Source organism: Nerophis ophidion, linkage group LG15, assembly GCF_033978795.1.
Source record: "Nerophis ophidion isolate RoL-2023_Sa linkage group LG15, RoL_Noph_v1.0, whole genome shotgun sequence".
NCBI classification, from domain to species: domain Eukaryota; kingdom Metazoa; phylum Chordata; class Actinopteri; order Syngnathiformes; family Syngnathidae; genus Nerophis; species Nerophis ophidion.
The window spans coordinates 20,672,033-20,687,062 of record NC_084625.1 but is presented as its reverse complement, the minus strand read 5'-3'; the positions used below and the strand labels follow the sequence as shown (position 1 = coordinate 20,687,062).

Below are 15,030 nucleotides of genomic sequence, written 5' to 3'. Positions count from 1 at the left end.
GACCTGTCTCCCATCAAAAATGTGTGGCGCATTATGAAGCGTAAAATACGACAGCGGAGACTGTTGAACGACTGAACCTCTACATAAACAAAGAATGAGAAATTATTTCACTTTCAAATCTTCAACAATTGTTTTTTTTTAGTTCCCAAACGTTTATTGAGTGTTGTTTAAAGAAAAGGTGATGTAACACATTGGGGAACATGTCCTTTCCCAACTACTTTGGCACGTGTTGCAGCTATGAAATTCTAAGTTAATTATTATTTGCAAAAAAAAAAAAAAAAAAAGTTTATGAGTTTGAACATCAAATATCTTGTCTTTGTAATGCATTCAATTGAATATGGGATGAAAAGGATTTGCAAATCATTGTATTCCGTTTATATTTACATCTAACACAATTTCCCAACTCATATGAAAACGGGGTTTGTAGTTATTGAATTAGATACTGTAGCCAGATTTAGTGATTTAGTAAGCACAAACGTGCTGCCTTATTAGTTATTTACATACTAACTATCATTAGGAATCTTGTGGGATGTTATGAGTTAGCTAAATGGCGAGCTAAATAGTGTAGCTTGGACGATAGTTTATTAGTTAGGTAGCTTGGTAGCCATAGCCAGATTTAGTAGAGACTACTGAGCAAAATGGTCTTTATTAGTTTGTTTTATAGCCAGCTAACTAAACAAGCATTAATAATTCAGGGACACGTTATGAGTTAGCTGAACAGCTAGCTAAATAACGTACCAGGGAAGGTAGTCTTTTAAGTAAGTTTGCTACAGGTTTAACGAGAAAGACCGAGAACAAATATGTTTATTAGGTAGTTATGTAGCCAGCTAACTAGCATTAAGAATTCAGTATGATGTTATGAGTTAGCTGAACAGCAAGCTAAATCTCATAACAGGTAAGATAGATCTTTATTTGTTAGCTAGGTAGCAACTGTGTCCAGATTGACCGGGAATGACTGAGAACAAAAGTTTTTGTTAGTTACGTATAGGGGGGATAAAGATAAGGGAAACCTTGCAGGGCTGGTCGACACGATTGTTTTTGCCCTTTGTATTTGTGTGAAATGAGTTTTATAACATCCGCAAAGGTTGAATGGAGACAACTGTATTGTTCTTGTTTGTTGAAGACATTTTCGATTATCCAATTGCATCAAATAAACCTTTGTGGATTGTATGACCTGCACTGAAAAAAGTCAGTGTTCAAAAACATGACATTTTATTTGAACTAAGCGAAATTATCTGAATTCAGCTTGTCAAGACTTTCCAAAACAAGCAAAATTAGCTAACCTTAATGAACCCAAAATACCTTAAAATAAGTATATTTTCACTAATAACAAGTGCACTTTTCTTGGTAGAAAAAAAAGAGACCTTTTTGCTCAATATTCGTAAATTAAGTAAATGCTAGTGCCATTATCTTGACATAATGATATGCGCTCGGCATCATGATTTTTTTTTCCTGCTTGAAATAATAAAATTATTACTTTAAAAAAGTAGTTTTATACTTGTGAGTGTTAATGACACAGCTTTGCATCAGTTGATATTCTAGTTTCAAGCATATTTTACTCAAGATAGGTCATAAAATCTCAGAAACAAGCTGCAATATCTAACTGAGATCATTTAGGACCAAAACCCTTAAAACAAGTAAAACACTCTCACATAAAATCTGTTTAGTAAGAAGAATTAACCTATCAGACAGAAAATAAGCAAATATCACCCTTATTTGAGATATTTAATCTTACTTGGATTTCAGTTTTTGCAGTGTGATCACTGACATATTACACATACTGTATTTCTATATTTTTTGACCCCAACCAGAATTTAAACAGATGCACACGTTTTGCAATAATACAACTACAGTATATGGCAAACAAATTGTTCAAGAATCAAATTTTGTTCAAAATAACAAAATTTAAATTAATAAAATGAATATTGTTCTTAAATACAAATATTTACTGTTTATCTTACCAGATTAAAATAACAAATACATTTAAAAATGTATTTTTTTTTTTACAAAATTTAAATTCAATGTTCAGCTTTATGATAGGTAGCCGGTCTCCACCTTTTCATCCATATGAAAACTACTTGACAAAAAGAAAAGATATCTCAGATATTTGTCTTTTATTTATATGTCTTTTATATATATAAAATTGTATTTTATTTATTAATTTTCTTTTATTATTATTTTTTTTTTTACAAAACTCACGGGAACTACTGCACACAATGGTCTTTATTATTGGTATGTAGCCAGCTACCCAGCATTGATAATTCAATGTTATGTTATTAGTTGGTTTAATAGCTGGCTAAATAGCGTAGCAGTGTTTATAGGTCGAAGCAGTAAGTAGAATACAATTAATCTGGTTATTGCGCTAGCTACGTAGCTAGAAAGTTTGCCTACAGTCGATATTTTTTAGGCGTTTAACAAAATGGTTTGTTTACTTTTAAATAAAAATTAGCATCCATTTGATTCTACTCATGTCATTCACTCTGGCATGAATGGTTTACCCCAGATTCAATATGGCCACCAATGTTGTTTTTTAAAATTGGGATTAGCGCCCAACAAGAAACAGATTGACAAAAAAAACTTTTTTGCATGCAAATTCTGGCGGAAATGAGGGCTGGGTGAAATACAACATTTTAATTGCTTAATGTGCGGATCTGACTAATGGGGTTGTGATTAGGCGCTGACCCAAACTAGCTAACTTTGTAAGCTTTTTCAACCGTTGTATTAGCAGCTTCTCCTTCTCTTCTCCTCGACCCCAGTTATCCTGTCTCCATGCGGTGTTGAGGAATGACCATTCGCCATGGAAACCCAGTCCCAGGCCAGTTCCGCAGCTGAAAAGAAGAAGAGGGTGGAGACCATCGTGGCGACCAAGGGCTCGTCAGCGCGCAATGACATCAGCGAGAAGGCAGTGGCCTCCAGCACCACGTCTAACGGTACGCCAGACTCTCCCAGTGCATGTAAAATTAATCCTGGGCTGACTAACTGCACACAGGCTGGATACCGTTCTTCTTGTTTATGGGATATGTGAAAACCAGATGCACACAAAAAAACAACTAATCGGGGGTCTTCCCCAAAGTGTTCCCATTAGCATACAATCGCCTAAAATGTCTTGCTAAGAAGATGAATTAAGATGTTTGTCAATACTTATGCCCTTATAGTTGAGCTGTGCGCCGCATTTGATGCTAACGCTAACATTAACAAGCTATGTTTTAATAATCGATTTTTCTAATGTTACCTTCAGCTTAGTTGTTGATGTTTTTATTTCAGTGTGTTTGTGTGTGTGTTTGCTATGCATTTTTCACATGATTTCTGACCAAAAAACTAGCTAGCAGCATCGACATTGCATGGTATGACATCAAATGATGATTTTTTTTGTCAAATTCGATCTTTTTATGTCGTCGTTCACGTTACGAAGTTCACATTACAAAAAAATGCAATGTGTACGTAACTTGAACACAAACTGACCCACCTGAAGTCACGACATCATGACGTCACACACGCTGCAGTGTTTAGTAGGGAGGTAACGGTATTTAAATCTCAAGGGAGGATATTATTGTGGATTTGTTCCCCCCCCAAAAAAAGACTTTGTGAGAACACACTTACAGTTATTGAAGACAGATATAATGCTCAAATGTTCTAATCATATTTATTACAACAAACTAGGGTTGTCCCGATCCCAATATTTTAGTACCAGTATGAATGTATTCTGATACTTTTCACTACTTTTCTAAATAAAGGCGACCCCCTAAAGAAATGGCATCCTTGGCGTTTTTTAACAAAAAAATCTTACGGTGCATTAAACATTTGTTTTTTATTGCAATCGAATAAAAATGTTGTCCTTAAATAAAATAGTGAACATACAAGGCAACTTGTCTTTTAGTAATAAATAAGCAAACAAAGGCTCCTAATTTGTCTGCTGACGCATGCAGTAACATATCGTATCGTTTCTCATTGTGTTTTTTTTGTCAAAATTATGAGGGACAAACTGTAAAAATGGACTATTAATTCACATGTTCATTTACTGTTAATATCGGTATATTTTCTGTTTCGACATATTGTATCTTCACTTCTGTTAAAATGTAATAATCACGTATTCTTCTGTCGTTTGGATACTTTACATTAGTTTTGGATGATACCACAAATGTAGGTATCAATCCGATACCAAGTCGTTACAGGATCATACATTGGTCATATTCAAAGTCTTCACTTGTCCAGGGATATATTTATTAATGTTATAAACATAATGTTGAATTTTTTTTAAAAGAAAAGATTTTGTGACGATAAAAAGTATCGATGGAATCATAGTAGTTTTGACTAAATACGCTATTGTACTTGGTATCATTACAGTGGATGTTAGGTGTAGATCCCCCAATGGCATTTGTTTACATTCATTCGCTGTTAGCGATTAGCTATCATATCCTCCTACGGTGTGTAGCGAAGCATGTTTAGCTATTCCTCTTCCTGAAGGGGTGGTACTTGTAAGAAACGTTCTTTATTCGTCACCATGGATTTGAGGATTAGTAATGTATAAGTAGCTAAAACACTGCTGACTGTGGATGGATGTTAGCTTCTAGCTAGATAGCCATGTCTTAAAGCACCTCTTCCTGAGGGCGTTTCAGTGTTTGTAGCTTCACCTTTATCTTTAGTTTTTAGGCCAAAATGCGTCCGTTCTCCCTTTTCTGTCTACACACTGTGTCAGCTTGTAAGTACTCGGTGATTGTGCGCTGCCGAACATGCTACGCTGCTCGTAAAACCAGCAATGTCATGTGTAGAAGGTGTCTTCCAGTGGGTCCGCCAGACCACCAAGCATTGTCATGCAAGCCTGTTTCATGGGTACAGTAGACTTTTATTTTTCAATAATGTTCTTCAGATTGTTTTCAGGAGTAGTCTGTTTGTCTCTTGCTCTCGCTCGCCCTCTTGCTCCAGCTCCAACAACTCTCTCGTTCCGGCTGCTGCTTTTTAACAAAGAGACAGGTGATTAGATAACTGGGCCCTGGTTGGCCATCTGCGCACCTGTTGCTGATTTCAAAGCCGGTCCTGGCACACCCCGCTTCGCTGCAGGCCCGCAGGCCACGCCCCTCCACATCATGATCTAGCAACGCGCCGTCATGCCCGTAAAAAATAAAATAAAATAAAATTGGGAGCCGGTACTTTTCAAACAGAGTATAGCACCATTTTTGATTTGTTAGTACCGCGATATTATACCAGTACATGTATACCATACAACCGTACTACAAACATGGATTTTTAAGTGCAAAGAATTGTGTGGAAACATCCAGTGTTTCAAGCAAATATCTGACAATTTAACTGTTTTTTAAATACCCTCAAAAATGTATTTTCAGATATTTTTTCTGGGTGATGGTTTATCAAGTCGCTTCTCATATTTCCCGCGGTGTGCAGAGTCCGTGGTCCGACTAGACGCTTTCTCTGCGCGCCGTGACCCGCTGTGTTGCCTTGGAAACGCTTGAGAAGAAGTTAGCGCTTTAGATCGCAGACGAAGAAGTGTTTCCACCAAATAAGTTATGTTTTCGGACTTGTTTTTCAGCAACATAACTCAAAATGTTATAAATGGTCTTTAATGAAATGTTCAGGAAATGTCCATAAGAAAACAATTCCTCATATTTATTTTGATCACTTTTCTCCCGTATGCTTCTTCCTTCTCTCCCCTTTCCTTCGTTCCACACCCCTATCTTCCAGTCCTGCCCTCTGGACCCACACTGCACAGAGGATTTTGGCAGATGTGGTTTATTTTTAGACCGGTCAATGCAAAAGCCTCTGAAAAAACTACGCTCACTTTTCATTCCATACCGTCAGACACCGTCACAGCATTATGGTGCGTTCAATTTGTACTAGGAAGTCGGAATTTCCGAGTTCCTAGTGGAAGTTTCAACCGGAATGCCCCTTGAGGTCAGATTTTCAACTCGGAAAGTCGGAGCATTCCTACCACCCACGAGTTGCTTTCAAAGATGGCTGCTCTATAAGTAAACAATGATGTCTATTTCTATAATATCAGTTATTTGCGCCTCAGTGGCGTAGTGGTTAGAGTGTCTGCCCTGGGATCGGTAGGTCGTGAGTTCAAAGCTCGACCAAGTCATACCAAAGACTATAAAAATGGGACCCATTACCTCCCTGCTTGACACTCAGCATCAAGGGTTGGAATTGGGGGTTAAATCACCAAAAACTATTCCCGGGCGTGGCCACTACTGCTGCTCACTTCTCCCCTCACCTCCCAAGGGGTGATCTAGGGTGATGGGCCAAATGCAGAGAATAATTTCGCCACACCTAGTGTGTGTCTGACAATCATGGGTACTTTAACTTTATAACTTTCTGATAGGTTTTCATCGCAGTCAATCAGCCATATACAATGTATTGTTGTATATTTTTATGTAGTAACGTTACTGTAGTGTAAACTGCATTTCCCCACGTCTGTCATTGTCATCCCATTGCGTTGAATTTTTTTCTTGCCTTGTTGTGGGATCTGAGGCGAGGATGTCGTTGTGGCTTGTGCAGCCCTTTGAGACACTCTATATAAGTAAACTGATTGATTGATTGATTTGATTCATGTGGTGTATACTCTGTACATCACTGGCAATAGCGTCTGTTTTTTCTCTTCATCCACCGTATTTGAAGGTTACAGAAAGAGTGCATATTTTCACACAAGTTATTTATATTCAGACAAGGCAAGTGCAAAAATAGCTTTCGTGATTGTGACTATATTGATTTCCAACTTGGGTGTGATGTCATTCTCAGCTCCGACTTCCCACTTCTCATTAAATGGAATGCAGCATTTTTGTGATGATTTTGAAACCGCAATACTGCGGTATCTACTGTACAATACAATTACACCTCTAGTGTTTAAGGAAGGAATCAATCAAAGTCAACATTTCCGTAATCAAATTATTGAGCGTAGAAGATTAAGAAGTAAGAGGGCAAGAAGTTTGGCTCTCGCAGTTTGTGGGACATTTTCTTCGACATCTTCTTCGAAGGGCGTGTGGGCGAGCAGTCGGAGACAGGAGTGATAGAACATTGACATGGGTTCTTAAAACAATATTTTCGCCCGTATTTCTGCTTTACTTTGCAACCATCTATTTTTGCAAATCATTTTCATAACGTATTGGTCGGATAAACGCGACCCAATCGGTCGTACTGCAGTTGCATCAGATGCATATCTGATTTATAGCCAGATAGGAAAGAGGCCTGGGTCAGATTTGAAAAATTTGGAATTGTAGTATTCACATTGACATAAAAAACTTGATACAGGTCACATATAGGCAAAACAATCTGAATTGACCTGCTGGGTGAACAAGGCCAAATTTACTATATAAGCTTGTATAGTTTTTTTTAAATGTGTGTTATGGCTACATCAACTCATCACTCATCATATGTAAGTGCAGATGTTGTTTTGGTTACCATGATATCATTTCTCCGAAGCAACTCCCCAAAGCTGTATTTAAAGATTTAGCCTCGCTTGTGACTGTTTGCATTACCTTTTTTCCCATGCTTCCCTGTGAGTCATACACAACACTGGCTGGCTTGTTGACATAGCCTCATGTTTTCGACTTATGCTATTATAAGTGCTCATTACGCCTGTCGTCATCCACTTTTCCCTTCTTAATTCAGATGCTGGAATGGAGGATATTCTTTTTTTTTGTTTCGGTACATTTTTCTTAACACAAACAAAACCCAGAGTTGAGATCATCGCCGCATTGAAGCGACAGCTGTGCTCATTAGCAGCGAGAGGATTTGGAATGTTTTTGGGGGGGAGCTGGGTTTGAGGTGGACGGCCCGAAGGAGGCTTCTGTCAGCGTGCCCTCGAGTGCGTTGATGTCAAATGGGATAATCCCGAGTGTGAATAGAAGACAAACAGTCCAGTGTCGGATAAATACGTAGCTGTGACTTTCTCCCCCCCATATTGGAGTTATCACAGGAAGTAGGTAAAGTACTACATCCCTCAGCATCTTAGGAGCGATCTTAGTCAATGCCAGATGGCCAGCATGTTTTTTAATTAATCAAAGGGGCAGCAGAAGGAAAGAATGTGGAACAATCCGGGACATAATTTGGCTCCCTGATTGTGGATTTTTACAATGCATTGCGTCTCGGCACACGGTCATCAAGGTTTTAATGGGAATAATCGCTCACCTGGTATGTATTTTACTCATGAGTGTGTACTCCTTCAAATTCAGTGATGAAAGGCCTCCTTCTCTCGGAATCATAAGATAGGTTACACATTCTTTGTGTGGTTCTAATTACGGCACATTCCCAAGACGACACACCCCCTCACCCACCAAAACTCATAACCTCTTATCAGGTGTAACCCTACCCTCAACTTTAACCCCCTTCCCCCACCCTCCCCTCCAAACAAAAAGGTAATTGTGAGCAGCTGCCGAGCCTCAGTGGACAGTCTCCTGATCTGGCGGAAACCCTGTCGCCCGAAATCCAAGCACAGAAAAGTTGATCTGGTCCGATAGAACTTTGATCTGATGGGATTTTCAGCTTTACTTTCGGGACTAGGGACTTCACAGACGTCACTTGTCCTCTCCGAAGCGTTGGGCACGGAAGTCGTTATTGAGTCTTGGCAAAGTTTTCCCATGTGGTTGCTTGAAAGGTGGCTTCATCCTGTGTGCCATTCATCTGCGTGTCCACCCCTCCCTCAACCCCTTCTTCTTGCCTGACAGCTCAAAAGAGCCGACTGTGCCTCAACAATGCCGTGATTGGAGCGCCCCGTAGGAGGGGGTGATAGGGGAGGTGCCCCATCCCCCTCCTATAGTCATCATTCAACGGGCAGGTGGACCACAAAGTCCCCTGATTCTTTTGTTTGGGCCCCAGAGTTAAAAAAAAATGGAGGATGTCGTTGCTATTTGGGTAAATGGCTCTCACTAGTGTAGGATAACTTGAGGATTCAAATAGAAGAGTTACCCTATCTGCGGTTCACAGCGGCTGTAAGACGACCGAAGGGGTGAGCGAGAAAAAGTCAGAGAGCAAATGGAATGCTGAGAGGAATAAAGGGAAGTCTTGACTGCTTTGGGAAGAAAATCTGACAGGTGAAGAGCAAAGCAAGGGGGGAGGGATAGAGGGTCGAATGGGGCCATCTTCTTTTTAGGCACCCATTTAAATGATCAACAGTAAATAGAGGAGGGTGTCATCTGACAGAAATAAAGTTCCCGTTAACAGCGGGGATGGAAAGTAATTTACAGATACGCTGTTCCCGCCATCTTTGTGCCTCCCAGATAAGGTTTCATTTCAGAAACGGATAGGAGACATTTTCACTTATGGACCGCCATTCTGGGACACCTGTGATAACAGCTTGTGGACCCCTAATTGAAAATGGGTTTCAAAATGGATTTCCACTTTTCTTCCTCCCTCCTTCTCCCCTACTCCACCGTTCCCTCCCTCTCCCTCTTGTGACCCTCCCCCCACCCCCCACCACACCTTCCGTCAACGCCACGCACCATTACGATTTTTTTCCCCCCCAGTTGCCAGTAGAGGGATATTGGAGGGTTCAGGATGGGAGAACGGTAGACTTTGGGTGTAATGGAGCTTCAAGAGCAGATCATCCCTCAGCTAGTGTCACATCTGTGACAGCTGCGTGATCCGTCTTGTTAATGAAATCATTGATCACTTGATGGGACTCATAATCAACTGTTTCTCCACCTTCTCTTCCTCCCTCATCATGTTGCCGCCAAAGGGATGAACAATCTTCTCTTTTGTTGGCCGGGAATAAAAACTATACATCTGACCTGGGGCCGGACACAGGAGATGTTCAACGAGTGATCTGTGCTTCAGAACCACTCCTGCCATCTGTATTTGTGCTTTATGTATTTGGAGGAAGCAGGGGCCCCCTTCATGTTGTCTCGCTCCAGGTTCTGGGTCTGTGGGGCTAATGAGAGAGGACTGATAGAAGGATAAGGGACCTCAAGGGAGCTTAGCCTGCCCCAGGGGTCAAACAGCACAAAGGGGGAGGCGTTTTGAGGCTGACACACAACCTCTCACAGCAAAGCTGGCTATTTGTGCCCAATAAACCCCTGTAAGCAGCATAAATAATAAATAAAATACACACGAGAAGTGTAAAATTTGAAGGGACAATATTACTGAAGATGTACCTGAAGACACACAGTTGGTGTGTTTTTGATTTCACCAGTGAGTCACACTCATTTCATGGATCTCTGGACTGAAGGCAATTTCCTGCAGCAGCAGCAGGAGGACAGCCTTTGGCAGCGCCACCTCACTGGGGCCTGAGGCGCAGGATTAGCTTAGCCTCGCTGCTACTCAGGGCGGAGGGGAACATGAGCTGCCTGGCCCAGCCTTGGACCTTCTTGTCTGGCAGACTTCCGTCCGGCCAGGACTCTACTGAAAGCTGCAAGCTTGCCTCAACTGCCTGAAGACTGGGGAGGTGCGGCCAGAAATGTCTTTACTGCTTTGCCTTGGGGGGTTGAGCAACTTTGGACTTCAGTAAAGATTTCAAAATACCATGGAAAGTTGTCAAAGTTTTGACAGTTAAGAACTCATCGCCGAGGAAAAGTGATGTGACGCCAGACAAGAAAGATTTCTGTCTGACGATTTGTAATCGACTCAGATTCATGTTGGACATCACAATAGATTTTTTGTAGAACCAGAGGTCATTTCTACAAGCCAATATGAACGAGGTCATTGGGATCAGAGACTAATCCCTCAACCAATGATTAGCCTCCCCCCAAAATGAGCTTTTTCTGACTGGGCCTGGGAAAATGATGTAATGGGTTAAAGGTTAAGGTTAGCCAAGCTACAACCCAACACCACTACACCCATATTCCATCTCATTCCTCCAAGACCGGGAGGGGCAGAGTTAAACCCTTAAAGTGGAGAAACTGTGCTTGATTAGGCTTGTAGTTTTTCCTATTTTTTGTTGGGCATCAGTGGCCCCCCTCCTGCCAATAGGAACAAAATCAGGGCCGTCCTGAACCTGCCTTGAGGATTTATTATGGTGTGTTCTTCCCCTGGCATGCTGTTGTGTTCCTTTAGGCTCAGGTCCTCGCTAAAGTCACGGTGGCAATGCGTTGCTCTGCCTTTCTATTCATGCAATAAAGGACGTTACCATATAATAGATTTTGCACGCCACATCTGGTATTGATCAGAATAAAATCTAAGATGACAAAAACGTTTTCCAGTTTGGGTTTTAAATGCTTCCTTGACACACATCATGTGAGTGTGGTGAGAACATATAATTAGTTAAAGGTTGTAGTCTGGCTGCGAAATTATTTGTGGATTTTAGTTGGACGTGCTCATAAAAGGCTAAACAGACACAACTTGACTGGGAGCCTGTAGTGTGCAGACTGAAGCCAAGGCCACAAAATATGACAGATTCCGTTTTTTTTGTGTTAGTTTTATGTTTTAATTTTGTTAGACAATGAACATACTGTAGGTTAGAGTGCTTATCAAATTACAAATAGAGTTTGTAAACATGCTCTAACTTTCACAAAAGTTTTAATGTCAGCAAAAAATGTACATTATGAAAGTGTGAGTTGTGTTTGTTTCACTCCAGACCTGAACATGGCAGTGATGTGCATTACAACCCGGTTGCACCTTCCAAACAAATGAATTAGAAGAAGCTCAGTGCAAAGTTTTCCAACCCAAAAGTAGTTTTGGGTATTCCTGACAGACACAACCAACAGTGTTTTTTTTTTTGTGTTTGCTTGGTGGGGGTAAGTTCTGAACCCTTCATACATGAACTACCTCCAAACGTATGATCAGAAGGTGGGGTTGCGACCTCTGCCAAGGTAGCGCTCCACTCTCCTTTGCCAGAAGCTTGTGTGTCTCAGCCTCTGACAAACTTGATCAACTCAAGACATGCTTTCAGGTTAGCATGAGCTGGAGGCCCCGTACCTCTTAATCTCTCTCCCCTGACCTCCGCTCCCCCTGGGCCTCGCGTCTCACCCTTCTGCCTCCCTCCCAGTCCTCCCTATGCTGCTCGCCGTGCGAAAGAGGAGCTCGGATCAAAGGCCAGAAAGCATGGTAGTGATTTCTGGCGATTGATTGGAAGCAGACGTGGAGAGGCAGCGGCGTTCCGCTTTCGCTTCTTCCCACCCTCTTTCTCCCAGGGCTCTCGTAAATAGCTCAGACTTGAAGTGTGAAAAGACTTGCCACTATTGGCAGAAAGAGCCCAGGATCACATTCACGCCGGAGTCGTGAGTCTCTCCTCCTAGATGGCAGCAGAAGACGAGGAATTGGAGTAGGGGGCTGTCAGCTGATAAAAAAAAACATTTGCTGGGTTGGACCTGGGGAGGGATGGAGGGTGTAATCCCCTCGCAGAGAGAGAGATCCCGGAGAGAAGTTGGGATTGATTTTCCAGGAGAGGGCATGCGGAGAATTGAACTCAGATGTGTTACACAGAGTTGCGGGGAAACAAATGTCTGTAGCTTACAGGAGAGCAGCAGTGCAACTTGAACTTGAGCAAGTTTTTGTAATGTGAAGCAACTGCTTCGAGCGTGTGCAACAAGCGTCTTTCACCATATCAACGCCCCTGTTGTTGAGTTTGGTCTTTGTATATTCATTTGATGCACAGCTTTCTTTTTGGTTCATTCATAGGTAAGGATTTAACCGGATGAAAATCTCACGCTACGATATCATGGTATTAAGGCCACGGTACAATATTATAATAAACCTAAAAAAAGTCTTGGTAAAAATGTTATAGCTCGCAAAATAAAGTGGCAGGACTGTTTAGGATAAACACTCTTACTGTAATTGAACACACACATAATACTAAAAGGTACCAATCATATTTATTAATACAAACTAGGGTTTTGTTGGCCTCCAGCACCACGTTTAACCGTACGCCAGACTCTCCCAGTGCATGTAAAATTAATCCCGGGCTGACTAACTGCACACAGGCGGGATACTGTTCTTCTTGTTTAAGGGATATGTGAAAACTAGATGCACACAAAAAACAACTAATCGGGGGTCTTCCCCAAAGTCTTCCCATTAGCATACAATTGTCCAAAATGTCTTGCGGAGAAGATAAATTAAGATGTTTGTCAATACTTATGCCCTTATTGTTGGGCTGTGCGCCCCATTTGATACTAACGCTAACTTTAACAAGCTATGTTTTAATAATCTATTTTCCTAATGTTACCTTCAGCTTAGTTGTTGATGTTTTTATTTCAGTGTGTTTGTGTGTGTGTTTGCTCTGCACTTTTCACATGATTTCTGACCAAAAAGCTAGCTAGCAACATCGACATCATAAAGTGTATTTAAAAATACTTTGTTTATATTGCATGGTAGGATGTCAAATAAAGATTTTTTTTGGTCAAATCCGATCTCCTTATGTCGTCGTTCACGTTACAAAGTTCACATTACAAAAAAATGCGATGTTTAGCTTGAACGCAAACTGACCCACATGAAGACATGACATCATGACGTCACGCTGCAGTGTTTACTAGGGAAGTAACGGTATCAAAAACTCAAGGTATGATATTATTGTGGAATTGCCCCCCCTCCCAAAAAAAAATAATTTGTGAAAATGCCATGAAGTGTCAGGAATGCTTAGGATAAACACACAAGTTTTTGAAGACAAATGTAATGTTCAAATGTTCCAATCATATTCATTACAACAAACTAGGGTTGTCCCAATACCAATATTTTGGTACTGGTACCAGAATGTATTTTGATACTTTTCGATACTTTTTTTCAAAATAAAGGGGACCACAAAAAATTTCTTTATTGGCTTTATTTTAACAGAAAATCTAGTGATGCATTAAACATATGTTTCTTAATGCAATCAAAGAATAATATTGGCATTAAGGAGGACAGTGAACATACAATACAACATCTCTTTGAGTAGCGAGTAAGCAAACAAAGGCTCCTAATTTGTCTGCTGACATGTGCAGTAACATATTGTGACATTTCCCATTCTAATATTTTGCAAAAAATATTAGGTACAAGCAGTAGAAAATGGATTATTACTCTACTTGTTAGTTGGCTGTCAATAATATCTTGTTATTTTCTGTTTAATGTTCTATTTACACTTCTGCTAAAATGCAAATTTTGTTGTTTGGATACTTCACATAAGTTTTGGGTGATACTACAAACTTTGGTATCAATCCAATACCAACTGGTTACAGGGTCATAGATTGGTAATTATTCAAGTTCTTCTGTGCCCAGGAACATTTTTCCTGGGTTTATAAACAATGAAATAATTACAAAAATACAAAAAAATCTAAATTTAATCATTGTTGTATCGACTATGTACAGCTCTTGGACTTGGTATCAATACATTTACAATTTACAATACATTGCATAGGCCTTGTCCTCCCATTTCAGATCAACATTTTCAAAAAAAGTGGTTGTTGTAACAGATTGAGGATTTCCACTTCAATACCACTCTCTGTCTGTCTTAAATTGCCTCGTTCACTAGCAATGTCGGAAGCTTACCATCTAGCCACGAGTGTTTAAAGTGCTGCCCAGTAGCCATTTGTGGCCCGTAGCTAACTTTTTTACCAGCCTGTCACACAGTCGTTGGCATTCTACAATTAGCATGCTAGCTTTTTGATAATTTTGCAGGTGTAAACCTCACCGTCAAATATTTTCTAACTTGACCAGTGATACTTGTTAGTATGCTAACATTAGTATGCTAGCTGTTTTAAGCTAATGCTGTAGAATTGATTTACCATGAATTGATTTACGTGGACCCCGACTTAAACAAGTTGAAAAACTTATTCGGATGTTACCATTTACTGGTCAATTGTACAGAATATGTACTAAACTGTGCAATCTACTAATAAAAGTTTCAATCAATCAATCAAAGGTATGCACCGTAATCATATTTTTGTACTTGATGGATGCTAAAGTTAGCAGGCTACCATCCATTTTCCATCCATTTTCTACTGCTTATTACCTTTCGGGGTCGCGGGGGGCGCTGGCGCCTATCTCAGCTACAATCGGGCGGAAGGCAGGGTACACCCTGGACAAGTCGCCACCTCATCACAGGGCCAACACAGATAGACAGACAACATTCACACTCACATTCACACACTAGGGCCAATTTAGTGTTGCCAATCAACC

General features: G+C 40.5%; 1 protein-coding gene across 1 annotated transcript in view; it reads left to right on the top strand.

Annotated features, from left to right (window-relative positions):
* The window catches only part of gli3 (GLI family zinc finger 3), a 173,785-nt gene that overhangs the window by 36,217 nt on the left and 122,538 nt on the right, over positions 1–15,030 (top strand). The window contains exon 2 of the mRNA XM_061921678.1: positions 2,757–2,930. Coding sequence (XP_061777662.1) covers positions 2,798–2,930 — 133 coding nt within the window. The 5' untranslated portion in view covers positions 2,757–2,797. The remainder of the gene's footprint in view (positions 1–2,756; positions 2,931–15,030) is intronic.